Below are 18,744 nucleotides of genomic sequence, written 5' to 3'. Positions count from 1 at the left end.
CGCCAGGAACCCAAAACAGCAAACTTTAAAAATTCCTAAAAAATCGTAGAAAAATCATAAAAATACAAATCCAAATGTTTTGGAATCCTTGCAATAATACCTACAACTTTTGTTACATCCACTTTTCCATTTGACCAATAGTTTTATCTCTATATTAAATATTAGTTTTATCCACATTTGTATGTATCTCAAGTTCTACCCATGATCTGTAGCTAATTTTTGGACAGTGTTCTATAACCTAGATGAATAGATTACTGTAAAAATGTGATGACATTTTGACAAATCTAGCTATAGGTTTCATTTTACCTTTGTTTATGCCTTTGTTAAATAGAATTAAATCCACAAGGTTCTACTTTAGTTTTCCTGAGCTGAAATTTTTACAGCAGCCTTAATTTAGTTTCTAGATGCTATATAAAAATGTTGGGAACTTTTAGTAATGTATAACTAGTCCTTTTGATTTATTCATGAATAAACTTTGTAAATCGAAACCCCTAGTTTCCTTCATTAGAAAAATATCATATTTTTACTAGAGCTTGTTTTTCAAAACACGATCATGCCTGTAAAATTTTAGCCACTGAAACTTAGTAGTTTACTCTATAGATTTTTAGTTAGATCTATGCCTTGAAAAAGAATCTTAATTCCTATGCTTGCTGTATAGCTCAATAAATTATGAAAACTTTACCACAAGCTCATCTTAAGGAATCTAACCTACTAGTCAAATTTCATTACCAGCACTTACATTCCCTAGCCTGGAGAATTATGTTTAGGTAGAAATGCTTTTTCTGTACTTATATAAAAGAAAAGCAACACACCCAGCTCTTTTATGAGTTAGTATAGATAAAATTACTACTCTATAAATGATTGCCCAGGAAATGTTAATTAAGAAGTTTCACATCCAAACTCACATCATGTTGGACTACAACTTTATCGTGAAGGAAAAATAATAACATTTACATTGTTGAGCAACTCGAAACTGCGCATTCATACATATGCATTGTTGCATTTCATTTAGGTACGATAGATGAATCACGTGAAGGACGCGACGTTGGAGTCGAGCCGGAAGACGGTGAATGGTGGACACATCCAGAAGATGGACGGATGGATCCCGATGTACACGACCGAAGGAAGATGCTCGCCGAGCACTTATCCTCTAACTAACACTGACTTAGTGTTAATTCCAGGCAAGCCTCGGAGCATGTCCTATCTATTTTAAATTTATGCAACTTATTATTATTCCTATCTACTTGCGCATTTAAGTTTATAGGAGTTGCTTGGAACTTTAGTTGCATGATCTTAGGTACCTATGCTTGAACACTAGTATGTGTAGGTCGCTAGTTGGCTAGGCTAATGGTTCGGTAGAAGTCGAGTGATTTCCTGTCACTCGCGAGAATTATAGGAGTTGAATGTCTACTACATACTGCAACTATAAGGCTCACGGACGGGGTTGTGGTACTTGTGATACCCCGTCTGTTTAGTGAAAATGGATAAGACCGCAGTGTGTGGTAGTGGTGGTTAAGCTTTTGAACGTACTAACCACATGCCGAGAAATATGGTAATCGGTAAGCTTAAGTGCTGGATTGCACCGAGGCCAGAACATACCTCCCCACCGTCTTTGAACGTTGTTCTCATGCGGCCACATGTGGGTGCAAGGAGGCTCACGACCCGGCGTCATACCGTTGCGTGGATTCTTGTAGTCGAGGGCGGTGGGCCTGTTCCGTGTAGCGGGAATTGAAGGGAAAAGTCGCGTGGGCGAAGCGAGATGTCGATCCCCATGCGTGTGTGTTAGGTCTGCCTGGCCAGGTTAACAAATTCGATTCGAATCGTCCGCTTCTCACGGTTTGGGGCTGCTTAACCCTTTTGCCACATAGAGTAAAAAAGTGAAAGATGGTGATGATGATGAATATGGTTGGTTGGTTGATGAAAGATAATTGCTTCCACCATGTATGCTATTGGATAGATGCTCACCTAGAATGGTTAATTGAACTAGAACCTGAAAGCTAAAATATGAAATTAAGGATCTACTCTTTATTGCTTTTCGGCAAACAAACCCCTCAAGCCAAAAGCCTTGCATGTCTAGATAAAGGGCTAAGTATACCCTTAGTCGGGTAAGCCTTGCTGAGTATTAGTATACTCAGCCTTGCTTGTGGCTTTGTTTTTCAGGTAGTACATTTGAGGATGGACGACGTCATGTACGGGCTTCATCATGACGTCTTGTTTCGTCGCTAGACCATCGTTCGTTTTCCGTTACTCTTGAACTCTGTTATACTTTTATAAATTCAAACTTGGTTTGTAATAATAATTCAATTTCATACTCTGTGATGTAAAATTTGTGGAATGTCGCATTCTCTGGACTGCTTTGTCGATCCTGTTTCAAGTGGTTTAATCGGGATTTTACCCGACAGCACTGTCGGATTACTCCATTTTAAGTGCGTGTTAACCCTGATTATCGTTTTGATGATGGTTAGCGCACTTAAGCCGGATTAATTTAGGCGGGACTGTCACAATGGTGACGAGGTCAATCCGAGAAACCAAGCCCCTCTGAATGTAGCCCCAGAAGCACCCGAAAATAGACACCTACCTCCGCCACCTCCCCGTACCCCAGCACCCATTGACTTGGCAGCCATGTTGCAGCAGCAGAACCAACTCCTTCAAGTTCTTGTGACCACTCTCACAGCTCAAGCTCAATGCAATCTTGGCAACAATAGACCTGCAATGCATCATAATGGCAATGGCAGCAGAATTGCAGATTTCAACCGCTTGCAGCCACCTAAGTTTGGAGGATCTGATAACCCTATTGAGGCAGATGATTGGCTGCGAGAGATTGAAATGAAGCTCGAAGTGGTCCATGCAGATGACAGAGATAAGGTTTTGCTCGCAGTACAATAGTTAAAGGGACCAACCCTTGCTTGGTGGATGTTGGCGCTCCTTAAGTATCCATTTTATCCCCTGTTTAACTTTGATAATGGCATGAATTTAATATCAGAATCACTACCCATCCTAACCTCGGCCCAATTATTGGTCGTTTTCGCGTTTGCACATATATTATGGAGGTACTTCGTTTTTGCAGGTTTTTGACCAATTTTGGAGCATGAAATGGCGAGGCCCACGATCACGCGATGACACGAAGAAAGACAAAGGCCAAAGCCCGAACAAAGGGTCGAAGGCCATGATGATTAGAGGCCCGTTCATGCACATCCACCCTCCAATGAAGCCCAAAGGACAAAGCCCACAAGATAAGATCAAGATACTTCGGGGCTAAGCAAAGCAAAGAGATATTTAAGGAAGGATTTTCCATCCTATCCTTTTCCTCGAAGAAATCTCGAAGATAACGACGTCTAATGGGGTGCAATCGTGAAAGACATAAACTCTAGAAGATTCCAGGAGACTTGGGGAGAAAGAAGAACACGAGACGGCAAAGGAATGAGCTAGGCCGGCCGGCCTAGGCCCATTGGGCCGGCCGGCCTAGCCCTTTTTTAGGTCGGTTCGACCTCCCCTTTGACCTAGGGTTCCCTGAGGCTATTTAAAGACCCCTCCCCAAGGTTCACGAGAGATCAATTCGGGAGACGACGCCAAGGAGCAGAGAAGATAGAGGGACACCTCTCGGAGAGCCGAGGGTCGTGCTAGTTGTCTAGGGTTTGCCCTAGCCGACGTGGGAACCTTGCAAGGAAGACCACGTCGGAGTTCTGGAGCTAGGGTCATCAAGATCAAGGTAGGGCCCCGGTTGTGATCTTGTGATGTACAATCATTCATGGTGAAGTTATTTGTGATTCCGAATGTTTAGCGACCATGTTCTCTCTTTCGATTTCGTTCTTTTCTTTGGGTTTGCTTCATCCTAGATCTATTATCGAGATAGATTGCTTAGCATGATCTTGTAGTCATGGTGGCTAGAGGTTCATGGCGGAACTACCAAAGGGAGTTCGACTTGCTTCAGGGTACTTTTGTCGAAAGGGGTGGCGTCGTGATAGGCCGTTGCCACTAAGTAGGTGGGGTATCGAGGGATCGGATTGGAGATTTTGAGTTTAAAGATGCTTTTCATTGAGATTCACATCTATCTTACTTCACTACATCTAGCTGGAACTACAATATATGCATGAACTAGGTGATCTAGATTGGTTATCTCTAACTTTCTCTTGCTACCTTCGGTGTTTGTCGTTTTTAATAGATTAGATTCGTTTTTCACCACATCAACACAAATAAATCTCTATGCTAGTAGATTGTTTCTTGTCTCTTTGGTTCCGTGGATTGATAACCTTGGGGGAATACTCTGAGGGAAAAGCTACACGAAACCGTGCGCTTGCGGTATATAAATCGGGGGCGCTAAGGAGCGTCAACAGTGGCAGAGTTACCGGGAAATAAATGAAAATGCTAATGAGATGGTATGGGCTGACTTTGTCAAGATCTTCAGAGAACATCACATTCCCAGCAGTGTTATGAAGCTCAAGAGGGATGAGTTCAGAAAGCTTCGTCAAGGTGGTATGACTGTGACAGAGTATCTTCATAAGTTCACAGAGCTGTCTCGTTATGCACCAGAAGATATCAATGATGACGAGAAGAAGCAAGAAGCTTTTCTTGGTGGGCTTAACCCTGAAATCAGGACCTTGGTTGAAGTCACCACCCACAGTGATTTTAATGCTATGGTCAACAGGGCTATCACCACTGAGAGAAATAGGAAGGCAGAACTCAGTGAGTGCAAACGTCGGTTTGAAAGCAAGAAACCCCAGCAGTTGGAGAAGTTTCAGAGGATTCAGTATCCGGCTCACTCAGGCCCGAGGAGCCAGAGTGCCTTTTCATTCAAAGCACACCCCGGTTCTTTCCAGAAGCCAACCCAATCAGCTCCTGTTATGAAGACCCAGAATACCTTATGAACCCAACCGTCGGGTGGAAGTCAAGTGACCAATGTGAAGACCTGTTTCTACTGCCGCGAAGCCGGACACTACAAGGCCAACTGTCCGTATCTCAATCAGCCCGCCCCTTCTATTTTCTCCAACTCTGTTCAAGGACCAAAGCAGCCGACTAGAGCCAACCGTGCAACACCAGCTAAGAGCCAGCAACAGTCCTTCGGCAAGGCAAAAGTGAATCATGTGAATGTTGAAGAAGCAGAGGATGCACCAGGAGTGATTCTCGGTGAGTTTCTGGTCCAATCAGCTCTAGCCTCAGTGCTTTTTGATTCTGGAGCATCACATTCCTTTATATCCTCCCACTTTGTGGAAAAGCATGATATACCTACTATAGCCCTTAAGAGGCCACTAATGACCTGTTCCCCTGGAGGTCATATACCCTGCCACTTAGGTGTCTTAGATATCCCTATAAACCTAAGTGGGGTAGTATTCCTTGCCGACCTAGTAGTCCTTACTTCCAAAGGGATAGATGTCATACTCGGTATGGACTGGCTCACCAAGCACCGCGGAAACATAGCCTGTGCTGAGAGAGCAGTGACAGTCACCAACCGCCAAGGGTTAACAGTCACATGCCAAATCCAGCCTAGCCTGTCAGACTCCATGGTGGACCACATCCAAGCAGAATCCCCCGAAGATGTGCCAGTAGTTCGGGAATTCGCAGATGTGTTTCCAGATGAATTACCCGGTATGCCTCCAGAAAGAGACGTAGAGTTCACTATTGACTTAGTCCCTGGAACCAAGCCTATAGCAAAGAATGCCTATCGATTAGCAGGCCCAGAGCTTGCCGAGTTGAAGAAGCAGCTTGAAGAGCTTCAACAAAAGGAATTTATTAGACCCGCTGCTTCTCCATGGGGAGCCCCAATGCTCTTTGTGAAGAAGAAAGATGGAAGCATGAGACTTTGTGTGGACTACCGTGATCTGAATGCAGTCACCATCAAGAACAAGTACCCTCTGCCTCGGATTGATGACCTATTTGATCAGCTGAAGGGAGCTAAGTTCTTCTCCAAGATAGATCTAAGGTCAGGTTATCATCAGCTCAGAGTGCGATAAGAGGACATCTCCAAGACAGCCTTCAGGACCCGTTATGGCCAGTATGAGTTCACAGTGATGCCTTTTGAGCTGACTAATGCCCCTACCTTTTTCATGACCCTCATGAATAAGGTGTTTATGGAAGAGTTAGATCGGTTTGTCGTGGTATTCATAGATGACATACTGGTCTACTCTAAGAGTGCTGAGGAGCATGGACAACATCTTAGAGTTGTGCTGGGAAAGCTCAGAAAACACCAGTTGTATGCCAAGTTTAGCAAGTGTGAATTCTGGTTGCAGAGAGTCAGTTTTCTGGGTGATGTCTTAACAGCTGAAGGTGTTGAAGTGGACCCAGAAAAGGTAAAGGCAGTATCAGAATGGAAGCAATCAACCTCAGCCTCGGAGATCAGGAGTTTCTTGGGATTAGCCGGCTATTACCGGAGATTCATAGAAGGTTTCTCTAAGATAGCCCGGCCTATGACCGAGTTGCTCTGGAAGGACACGAAGTTTGTCAGGTCTGAAGCTTGTGAGAGAAGTTTTCAAGAGTTGAAGAGGCGACTAACTTCTGCCCCGGTGCTAGTCTTGCCAGATAATCAGAAGAACTTTGTCGTTTATTGCGACGCATCCCGACAAGGATTGGGTTGTGTGCTTATACAAGAAGGAAGAGTTGTAGCTTACGCCTCAAGACAGCTGAGAACACAAGAGCAGAACTACCCCACCCATGACTTGGAGTTAGCCGCAGTGGTGCATTCCCTCAAAATTTGGAGACATTATCTAATCGGGAACAAGTGTAAATCTACACGGATCATAAGAGCCTGAAGTACATTTTCACCCAGTCAGATCTCAACCTTAGACAGAGAAGATTGTGACACCCCGGCCTAGGGCTTAATAGGATTAATAGGATACTTATACCAACAAGTTGCAACTTCTTTTCCGGAAGCCGGTCTCCAAAGAACTCCGAGGTTAAGCGTGCTTGGCCCGGAGAAATTTGGGGATGGGTGACCAACCGGGAAGTTCTTACCGGGTGCGCACGAGTGAGGACAAAGTGTGCAGAAAAGACTGGTGTTGGTCTGTGAGGATAGTCTATGTCCTAGAAAGCAGCCAGATGTAAGCGGGCCCGGCCTCGGGGAGGCGGGACGTTACAGAATGGTATCAGAGCCGACTCTCGCGGTTTCACGGGCACGTACGGACGTAAGTGCGGAGGCATGAGCACGGGCGCGTGGGGGCGCAGATGCCACCGGCATGTGCACGGGCGCGTGGCGGGTCAGTGCGCGGGCATCTGGGATGCGCCGTTGGCATTGGACGCACGGACGTGGCACAGGGACCGTTGGCACTGGACGCACGGACGTGGCACATGGGCTGCTGGCACTGGACGTACGGGACGTGGCCAAGAGAGGACGTTCCTGGCTTGGGATTGACCGACGAGGACGTCGGTCTCTTAAGGGGGTGAGCATGTGACACCCCGGCCCAGGGCTTAATAGGATTAATAGGATACTCATACCAACAAGTTACAACTTCTTTTCCGGAAGCCGGTCTCCAAAAAACTCCGAGGTTAAGCGTGCTTGGCCCGGAGAAATTTGGGGATGGGTGACCGACTGGGAAGTTCTTCCCGGGTGCGCATGAGTGAGGACAAAGTGTGCTGAAAAGACTGGTGTTGGTCTATGAGGACAGTCTATGTCCTAGAAAGCAGCCAGATGTAAGCGGGCCCGGCCTCGGGGAAGCGGGACGTTACAAAGATGGTTGGAGTTGATCAAAGACTATGATTTGGAAATTCATTACCACCCTGGAAAAGCTAATGTGGTTGCTGATGCGCTCAGTCGTAAAGCGTATTGCCATCACCTAGTTACGCAAGCCCCAGAGCTGAGTGAAGAAATGAGGAAGTTGAACCTAAGGGTTATACGCCGCTCCTACAACCACAATCTTAGTGTTCATTGATTCTGGAGATAGAGGCACCCAGTTCACTTCGAGATTCTGGAGCAGGTTACATGAAGCACTTGGTAAAAAGTTGGACTTCAGTTAAGCCAATCATCCTCAGACTGATGGCCAGACTGAAAGAGTTAATCAGATCCTTGAAGACATGCTAAGAGTCTGTGTTCATACTTATGGCAAAAATTGGGAAGACAGTTTGCCATATGCGGAGTTCTCTTACAACAACAGCTACCAGTCTAGTTTAAAGATGTCGCCGTTCGAAGCCCTCTACGGGAGGAAGTGTCGCATACCTCTCATGTGGACCGAAGTCGGTGACCGCATTATTGAGGGCCCAGATTTTATTAAAGAAGCAGAAGACAAGATAGCAGAAATCAGAGAGAATCTAAAGGCAGCTCAATCCCACCAGAAAAGTTATGCCGATAAAAGAAGACGTACTCTCAGCTTCGAAGTTGGAGACTATGTGTACCTTAAAGTTTCCCCAATTCGCGGCACACGCAGATTCCAGGTACGAGGAAAGTTGGCTCCACGTTACATTGGACCTTTCCCAATTATCAAGAAAGTGGGAGCGGTAGCCTATAAGCTTTAGTTGCCAGCAGAGATGTCAGATGTACACGATGTATTCCATGTGTCCCAACTCAGAAAGTGTCTGTGAGTACCAGAAGAACAAGTGTCCCCAGAGACAATCAACCTACACGATGATCTCAGATATCAAGAGGTACCAGTAAAAATTCTGGACACTGTGATGCGAAGAACCCGCAACTCAGAAGTCAGGATTTGCCGAGTTCAGTGGAGCAGGCATTCGAAAGTAGAAGCAACTTGGGAGAGGGAAGACGCGCTCCGAGCCGAGTTCATCGGGGACGAGATTCAACCTAAGTGGGGTAGGTTTGTAACATCCCAGTTTTCATCACTATTAAGGGGGAGTGTTGAAATATACAATGCAAACTTCTAGAAGGTTCTATAAAAATAAGGATAAACCATGGCATAATTTTGTTCACCATGACAAGGTTCTAGAATGTTCCACAAGAATCATAAGAAGACATGAAGCTTGGATATTTTGTTGTCATGGTAAAATTTAGAATTTTCTAGAAATAGATATTTGTAGGGAACTTCCTAGAGTGTGACATGTGTCACTCATCCAAGAGGGTATCGGTGCCTATATAAGGAGGGTGCCATCCCTTGCCATGCCATACTACTCCACTCCATCCCACACACATCCAAGGGCATGGTAGAAGTGAGCATATGTAGAGTGTGCTAGGTTAGCCACTACAAGGTGTGTGTTCCTTTGTAACTTTGTTGCTCCAATAAGGTAAGTGTCTTTATAAGTGTTAGTCTCCCGGTTAAATTTAAGTACTTAGTGTATAAGTTGTGATCCATTGAATGTTGGCTCTGCCACCCGGGATCACAAAAGGGTCTGGGCTTCATCGAAGGTTGGCTCTGCCACCCGGAAGCCAGCTTCATCTGTTGGTAGGCTTTGCCTCCCGGAAGCAAAAGGCGGCTCTGCCGTCAAAAAGGACCCGGTACACTAAGTAACTAGAAGCTGACCGACTCTGAAGTGAGTTGGTGTAGATCCTCAACTTAGTAGGGCCACCTCAATTTCCAACAATCACTAAAATAAAACTTATGCTGCAATTAAACTAGTAGTGTAAAATAATACTAACGTCATATGAGGTATTACATAATTACTAGGCAAACTATTTTATACTCTTGCCTTGCGTTAGTACATTCATTCCCTCCAGTAACCAGCACACGCATGCTTGCACCTACGACAAAAATCATCTCGTCTCTTTCCATAAAAGCCTCTCGAGTCACCGTACCATGCCATAATTTCCAGACAATTATGACAGCGCATACCTCCTTTGCCATAACTTCATCATTCCCTGGAAGCCACAGAGTACCCACACCATTGACCTTGAAATGACCCGTCATGGCAGCACCCACCTCGCTAAAAATCGGGGTCGCCACGCACAGTGCTGGCCGAGATTTTTTCCGTCGAACCGCCTCACCCGCTCGCTCTCGCTCGCGCACGCGCGACACACCGGCCCCACAACAGGACCGCGCACTGCCGCCGGCACCACGCCGTGCCGCCCACCCCCACGTCCCCACCTCGCCCACGCTGCTGTAGCGCCCTCGCCGGCTTTGCCGCCTCGGCGCTCGCGCCTTCAGTGCTGCCACTATTCGCGTTGACGACGAGCTGCCGCAGCCCACACAGTCGTCGTCCCTGCGCGACGCCGCTACTGCTCTCCTCGCCTATAAAAGGAGCAAGGCCGTGACAAGCCCCGTCACCAGCCCAAGCACACCGAGCCACTTCGCTCCGCTAGCTGAACCACTCCTCCCGAGCCCAGCTCACTCACGAGACGAAGCTCCAACAGTTGGCCCTCTTCCTCGAGCTATTTCGCGCCAAGGTGAGATGGCAGGCAGCTCCCCCGACCATTAACTCCACAACACTAATAAAGGCCCAAAACACCCACCAGGCTGTGAGCACTTAATCCAAATCATTCTACCAACCAATACTGTAAACTCAATATCTCCTTCATATCAACTCCTTTTCACGTAACTCTTTTTCCTAAACTCTCCTCAAATCATATACTATCTATTCCTCCTATTTTCATCTCCATTTGACCTTATTTTATTGCTTGCTTGTATTTGTTTGCCGGTTGTGCCGTTTTCGCCCGTAGATCACGGAGTGACCGAGGAGGAGCCTGCCAAGGAGCCAGAAGGCCCGTACCACGAGCAGGAAGCTGCCACCGCCGACGCGTACGAAAGCGAAGGCAAGTTTCATCGACCCCTACATGAGCGGTTGCGTCCATGTGAGGACGTCTAGTTGTAGCCCTGGTTTAGGATCGATTACATATACCGGTACTTGAGTGATTGAGTGTGCTCATACATGCATGAGTAGTTATGCATATCCAGAGTTGAGACTAGGATATGAAGGGATTTGGCTGAGGCTAGGGCAGCTGGGTATGCTGGAGCCGGCGCTACCGTGGTGGTAGACTGGCAGGTGAGTGCTACCGTGGTGGTAGGCTCGAGTTGACATGTTGAGGGATGGTTGCTGCTCTGGTGAACCATAAGGACTGAGTTGTTTTGACATCTCACCTAGCTTACTTTAGTACGACCACAGGTTCCGGTATGGGCCGGACTTAGCCTAATCCCACTGGTTAGCCTGACGGTCGCATGGATGGTTTATGGGTATAGACCATTGGGGTCAGGGCCTGAGGGTTTGTGCGGCCGGGCTGGGGCGTGACCACGGCTGGGTGTCGGCTATGTCGGTTGTCCGTTCGGGCAGCCGAGTGTGTGGGTACAGTGTACGACCTCTGCAGAGTGTACAATCCATTCGAATGGTCCGTGCCCACGGTATGGGCAGGCTACGGTGTGGTCCTGACAACTAGTGAGCTACCTACTGTGGGTTGTGTCGGGAAGAGTTGCATTGCTATTGCATTGTGCTTAATGTGTGTCGTGCATGTTATTCCCCTCCCGTAGGGTGAGGTGGAGCTTGCTGGGTACTTTTGTACTCACCCCTGCTGATTTTTCTCCAGAGGATCCTGACTTTGTGCCAGAAGACTACGAGTAGATCGTGTCCGCACCCAAGCTGATCGAGTGGAGCCGTGATGGATGAAGAGCTAGTCCTCCATGTCGTCATGCTAGTCGTTATCCTATGGTTGTTCTGTGTAGCTCTGTGTTGTCGCTTTACCCCTTGTTTACATGTTGAATAAAGCTCTGTATGACTCTGGACTCCACTTGATGTAACATGTATTATACCGGAGACCTTATTCGGTAATTAATACATGGTTTAGCCTTGATCTTCGGGTCGGGGCGCTTCAAGATGTTGGCTATCTTTCTGATCCCCACAATGCCAGATCTCAGACAGGCTTTATAATTTTCCACGGTGGAACAACTACATCTTGGAAGTCATCAAAGCTGACTCTTGTAACTATATCCACTAATCATTCTGAAATAATTACATTATATGAAGCTTCACGTGAAATCTATGGCTTCACAGAATGATCAACCACATATAACAGTCATGTGGCATTGGTTCAATCATGAAACCAACAATTATCTATGAAGATAATTTGCTTGCATTTATGCAATAGAAAGCAAGCTATATAAAGGGCAATATCACTAAATACATTGCTCCTAAACTATTTTATGGGGAAATAGAAACCTTGCAAACCAAATCATGAGATTTGCAAGGCTCAGGGGGAGATTCTCTCTGAATCATTACTTATACAACCAACCATAATCAACAGATTATATAATTGTACTCTTTTTCTAAATGAGTTTTTCTATCAAGGTTTTTCTCATAAGTAGGTTTTTAATGAGGCAATATTTTATGTCATATCTCAAATTTTCCACACCGGGGTTTTTAAAGGGATATTCGAGACATATTACATATCATATCTTCTATTTTTCTCATCAGAGTTTTTTAAGAAGATATTCAAGATATAATTTCTTCTCATATTTTCCCAATGGGTTTTGGGGGATAATAAGTTCAAACATGATCAACAGATCATAATACATTCAAACTTACTTATGAGTTTTTTCTTTCGAGGTTTTTCTCATATAAGTTTGCAATCAATGATATTCCATATCATTTTCTCCTTATATTTTTCCCACTGGGTTTTAAAGGAGTTTTAATGGAATACCAACACACATATGTTATATCAACATTTTCTCATATTTTCCCAAAAGGGTTTAAGGAGTTTTTCCATGACATATACATACACAAATTGGTTTCTCCTCAGATTTTTCCCACAGGGTTTTTAGAGGAGTTTTTCCATATAAAGATCAAACAACGATTGATTACAAGACTATAAGAAGAACACATTGATTACAAGACCTCAAGAAGGACAAATTGATCAAGGGGGAGTGTTATGAAGAAAATAGTTAATTAGTGATCAATTAGTGTAATTATTTATATAAATTCTGTAATTAGTAGGCAAATCCCACTTGGGGAACTTCCACCCCCAAAGGGTGCCTTGAAGGGGCCATCCCAAAGGGACATGTCCCTTGGGATGGTGTCTCTTGGTCTTATATATAAACAACAATCAATCAATAGGAACAGAAGGATTCCTCTCCATTCAATCTCTCTTTCATTTTACTCTCAACAATGAGGAGACAAATTCGTGCTCCACCAGTCGTCTGGCTATGGATTGGATAGTCAAATACTCAAATGGTAGCAACTGCCAATTACCCAAGTCTTAACTCAGGATGTGGTAGGTAAATATTAGGTCTCGATTCTTTTGACAACAATTCATGCCGTGCTGCTTGCTAGTACTTGCTGGTACACCCTCATCTAGTTTTAAATGATTTGTACAATTCCTCTAATTTTAAATGCTCTGTACAATTCCTCTGATGTAAAATGCTTTGTTCAATTCCTCTAATTTTATATCCTTTTTGGGTCCTGGTGGGTAAAAAGTTGTTTTCCTTCATCAGTTTCGTGCTTCTTGCTTTCATGATATCCATGATCTCTAAGCACGAATGAACGCCAGGGATTCATGGTAACTTTGCATGAGGTGTTCGCCACCCTCTCTTGCTGCAACTTTTCTTTAAAAAAGAAGAAGATAATATGGAGCGAAAAAATCCCAGCCTCTGCACTGGGATGCACGCAGCTATCCTCCTGTTGTGACGGCTTGTGAGTCCAAAGGGTTACCTTGGCTTGTTTTGCTTCCTGATTTGTTTGGCTTCATAGGATTAGCGTAATAGTTCGCCTAAAGCCCTAAACAAATGAATTGCCTCTAGTTGTTGCATCACGTTGTAAGACAGGAACAAGATGACAAAAAGTTTGACCATCCGTCGTGATGGGCAGCTTGTAAAGTAACATGGAAATGGATATGCAGCAAAGTAGGTCTAATCTATCCTGCTTGCAATTAACAACTGAAAACAGTAACCATCTCCTGCTGCATGATGTAAACCTATGGTTAGGGCAATAACATAGGTTTCTAAGTGTATTACACCTAAATCGCCTTTTTTTAAAAAGTTATTGAATATTTGTTACTGGACCAGGTAGCTTGGAAAGTTTGGAACTTGTTTGAATCAAGGACATTTTTTAAGGAATTTGACTAATATTCCAAAAAAATTCCTGAAAAGAAGATCTTAAGCTTTAGCCACTAAGTTTGACTAATATTTTCTGATGCGCTTGATTTATTTTCATAATATGTCTGTACTACTACGCCTGGTATTTCTTGAGATTTATCCTATTTCTTAGTTCTCCACATTTACACTTTTAAAAAAAATCCCAAGAAGTCTAGAATACCAAACATGCATCATGCATGCATTGGCGTCCAGTAGGTCCAGTGAACTCAATGCTTATATTGTTATCAATTTATATATTTGTCATGAGAAACCTGTTGGATCATGGATGTGTGTATACATATGACTGAACTCTGACTTTATCTTTTTATTTATTTGTTTTCATCGTTTTCTTTTCTACCTTATGTTCTCAGAAGTTCCATTCTCCATCACATTAGCACTGGAACAAGAATCAATAGACAATTCAGATTGCCAAACATTCAGGTCGTTGGTAGGTTATAACTACTAGCACACTGCCCATCACTTTATTTTTGTCACAAGGAACTTGCTGGATGTGGGCATATCAAATCAAATCCTAGCTGCATATCTGGATGCACCATATCTTTCTATATCGCCCATGCATGACTTCCTTATGGCCTGCCGCCTTCTCCATTGCTGTTCTCTACCAGAAAGACCTGTTTGCAGGTATATCTGGCTGCATGTTCCTAAAACCCTTTCCAACCATTTTAGTTCATCCTGGTATCTCGAGATGCATCCTCAATGCTCGCAGCACTGAGATAGCTAGAGGTGCAAATGGGAGCCTCTCAAATGAGAGCCCGCTTTGGAAACTAGTATAAACTTTTGAACTAAAGAGGGGCAACGGATATCCTTACAGGCACCCATTTGCACTCCTAGAGAGAGCTGTGTGGGAGAAAAGATTTCCCCCACATGTTGAAATAAAGCGAAGAAACCTTCTCCCTAAAATAAAAAAAAACTCAATGCTCGCCACATCACAAAAAGGTGAAAACGTAGTATTTGTAGGGCAGCTATATGTCCTTTTTGTTCTTATTATGTCATGTCTATCTTGTGTGCCACAAATTACCACCATTCGCTATATTCCGTACCATTGAAATTACACTCCTTAATATTTCCGCATGATCACATGAAACTACTTCAAGTATTTGAATATTATTTCCTTGTCCCCAATTCATTTTACCTATGTTTTCAAAGATGAATTTTCATGTATAATTTTCATGCTACCAAACAAAATAATTTGAAGTCGAAGTTCGACGAGTTCAACCGGACATGTCCAAAATGCCAAGCATTTGTGAGCCAATGGAGTATAAGCATATGTTCATTTTTCAAAAAGGCGAATTTACACGTTACGCGTATAATCTTTTTTTTAAAAAAAACGAATCCCATAATCTTACTGTAGATGTTTGACTAGCATTGGCTGAAAATTTGAAATTGTAGTGTCCAGCATATTTATGCATAGACAATTAGACAAGCATGTCGTACCCAACACTGATATTTAAGCTTACCTTGGCTGCCAAAGTGAGGCTGCAACTCCACTCCACCCATGGCGTCCGATTCTCACCGGCGCGCCAGCGTCGCCGCCGAGATGGAGGGCACGCTCCTCATCTCCGGCAGCCTCTTCCCATACTTCCTGCTCGTCGCCCTCGAGGCCGGCGGCCCGCTCAGGGCCGCCGTCCTGCTCGCCGTGTACCCTCTCGCCGCGCTGCTCGGCGCCGCCTTCTCCTCGGACGACCTCCCTCTCCTCGCCATGACGTTCCTGTCCACCGCCGGCCTCGGCCTCGGCGACGTGGCGGCGGTGGCGAGGGCCACGCTGCCCAGGTTCTTCCTGGCCGACCTCCGGCGCAGTGCGTTCCGGGCCCTGGCGCGCCACGCCGGCGGCGAGAGGTACGTCGTGACGCGCCTGCCGAGGCTCCTGGCGGAGCCATTCGTCAGGGAGTACCTCGGCGCCGACGTCCGCGTCGCCGGCATGGAGCTCCGGGTGGTCGGGAGGCGGTTCACCGGGACCGTGGCCTCGCCGGGCGTGGCGGCTGGAGCCGACCAGAGCCTGCAGGGAGCTCTGGCGGCCGTTCTCGGGCGCGACCGGATCGTCGACGTCGGGCTGTGCTCCGGCGACCGGCAGCCGGCATTTCTGCAGCTATGCCAGGAGCGCCGCGTGGTGTCCACGCCGGAGGAGGCGGCGGCGACGCCGCTGCCGCGGAGCGAGTATCCCCGGCCGCTGGTCTTCCACGACGGCCGCCTCGTCCGCCGGCCCGAGCCGCTCGCGTGCCTCGCCGTCTTCCTATGGGTCCCGCTCGGCGTGGTCCTGTCCGTGACCCGCCTCCTCCTCGGCTTCCTCCCCCACGGCGCCGGCCTCCTCCTCGCCGCCGCCACCGGCTTCCGGATACGAGGCGGCGGGCTCGGCGGAGCGACGGCGGCGAGCCGCCGGCGTGGCACATTGTTCGCGTGCAACCACCAGACGCTGATGGATCCGGTGATCCTCTCGACGGTGCTGCGGCGGAAGGTGACCGCCGTGACGTACAGCCTGTCCGGCTTCTCGGAGCTGATCGCGCCGATCCCGACGGTCCGGCTGACGCGCGACCGCGGCCGGGACAGCCGGATCATGGAGTCGGAGCTGGCGTGCGGCGACCTGGTGGTGTGCCCGGAGGGGACGACGTGCCGGGAGCCGTACCTGCTGCGGTTCAGCCTGCTGTTCGCGGAGATCGCCGGCGAGGTGACGCCGACGGCCGTGCGCGCCGGCGGCGCCATGTTCCACGGCTCGACGGTGCGGGGGCACAAGTGGCTGGACTCGGTCTTCTTCCTCATGAACCCGGCGCCGTGGTACGAGATCCGGCTCCTCGCGCCGGTGGCCACCGGGGGAGGCGCCGGCGGCGGCACGTCGAGCCGCGACGTGGCGAACGGCGTCCAGCGCATGATCGGCGACGAGCTCGGGTTCGAGTGCACCGGGCTGACGCGCAGGGACAAGTACCGGATGATCGCCGGCCACGACGGCGTCGACGCGAGGTCGGCGGCGGCGGCAGCGGCGTCGTAGTGGAGCTCGCTGCTCGCGCGCGGTGTGTCACGCACGCAACGCAAGCAATGCATGCAGGGTATCGCGGAACGCGTGTTGTTTGTGGAACTTGGAACTTGGAAGCAGGGTCTACATTTTCAATTACTCTCCATTTGTTGTGAGCTTTGAAATTTGTAATCGTGTTGGGTGATACTTTTAGTTACAAAAACATAACAGGGTAGTTCCCAATTGTATATTTTTGGTTGGGTAAAGAAGGAAATATAGAATACAATCAAGAGTTCCACCTCAAAGGATTTTCAAATTTGTATGCTAACCTAAAGTGATTTAAACTTTTGTTTGTCAAACAAACCTCCTAATAAACTTTTGTTTGTATGCTAACCTAAATTAAGATTCCTCTGCAAATCCTAATCTTTATTAACAATCGAAATTAAGCTGGGTTATTCCCTGAGTTCTTATTTGCTCTCATCATCATTTTTTTTCTACCGTCGGATTCAAATCGCCGGCTTGTGACGCAGCACGAAAAGCAGGCGATGGCCGGGGCTGAAGCAACAAGCAGTGGCGTAGCAGAGAGACGAGGAGCGGCGGCGTTCAGCTTGAGAAAGGAAATCTTTCAATGCTATTTTAGGGACTAATGAAAAATTAGCGGTACTAGTAGGGTGCACGTGCGATGCCGCACGTGTCTAAAAAACAATGTTGCGAGAAAAATAGCTACATTAAATTTAGTTGCAACAAGTAATTTTAAGAAACTATATATGCTGAAAACAAGCAACGAGGTTTCAATTGTGGTGAAAATAGACAAAATATTCGAAACAAGAAAAAATATATAATTATAAAAATAGGTAAATAGTATGTATAGGATAGTATATAATGGAATGTATGCGTACATAATTATAAAAATATGTTCGAAACATGATACCGCTATGAACACGATTGCTTTTCTAATAATAAATTGTGTTCTATTCACTGCATAGTAGAGATGGTCGCACGTATTTAAAGTCAAATTATTTAAAAGTAAAGTGAAGTGTGGTCCCTTTCTAGTGCCTTCTCGAGTGTTCCTAGGTGAACAGTGGAGAGAGGCGATTTTCCTCATTTCCGCTTCATTCTTCCACAGGATTGGAGCTGGGGATTGGAGGAAGTCTGGCAGAGCTTGTCCACGGCGTTTTGATTGCAGATCGGCTGCCAGTTAGTTCCCTTTCTACTTGTTTGATTCCCTGCTGGGACTAGTCTTGATTCGGGACGATTAAGGGGTGATCTTGAGCATCACTGCCCGTCCTTGATCAGAAGTCAGTGCCTTGGGGGAGAGTGCGGTTAATGGCGCAGAGACAGAGGAAGTGCAAGACGGATGCAGTCATGGAGAAGGGACAGGGATCCCTTTCAACTCCTGGAGCTGGAAGTGGAAAGGAAAAAAATTGTGGAAGACGGGTTCAATGAAGTGGAGGAGCAAGTCTCGGATCTATTTGGTAAGCTGAATCTGACAACAAGGGAGAAAGAAACGCTAGTGTTACAGGATAATGAAGATTTAGATTTGGCTGGGGTAAAGTATGCAGTGATTGGAAAGGTACTTTCGCCCAACCTTTTACATTTGCAAACCATTATGTCTGCAATGCGGCCAGCTTGGGGTAATCCAAGGGGATTAAGGTGAGAATGGTAGAAGATAACCTTTTTATTGCTGAGTTTGAATCTGAAGTAGACAAGAATAGAGTTCTTGATGGTTCACCGTGGTATATAGGCAGGCAAGCTGTAGGGCGACAGGTTGTAATTTTGCAGGACTTTAATTATGACCTCCGTCCAAGTGATGTAAACTTTGACGAAATGGCTATTTGGGTGAACATCCTGAAC

General features: G+C 46.3%; 1 protein-coding gene across 1 annotated transcript; it reads left to right on the top strand.

The window, feature by feature from the left end:
- The first annotated feature begins 13,355 nt into the window (after window positions 1–13,355).
- LOC120711326 (glycerol-3-phosphate acyltransferase RAM2-like) lies at window positions 13,356–17,186 on the top strand. The gene has a single exon (XM_039996808.1). It carries the CDS (start codon window positions 15,442–15,444, stop codon window positions 16,924–16,926), a length of 1,485 nt encoding a protein of 494 aa, XP_039852742.1. The 5' UTR covers window positions 13,356–15,441; the 3' UTR covers window positions 16,927–17,186.
- Window positions 17,187–18,744: the final 1,558 nt, after the last annotated feature.

This window comes from Panicum virgatum, chromosome 6K, assembly GCF_016808335.1.
Source record: "Panicum virgatum strain AP13 chromosome 6K, P.virgatum_v5, whole genome shotgun sequence".
Taxonomy (NCBI): Eukaryota; Viridiplantae; Streptophyta; class Magnoliopsida; order Poales; family Poaceae; genus Panicum; species Panicum virgatum.
Note: the sequence above shows the minus strand (reverse complement) of the source record. Positions and strands in the feature narration are given on the sequence as shown.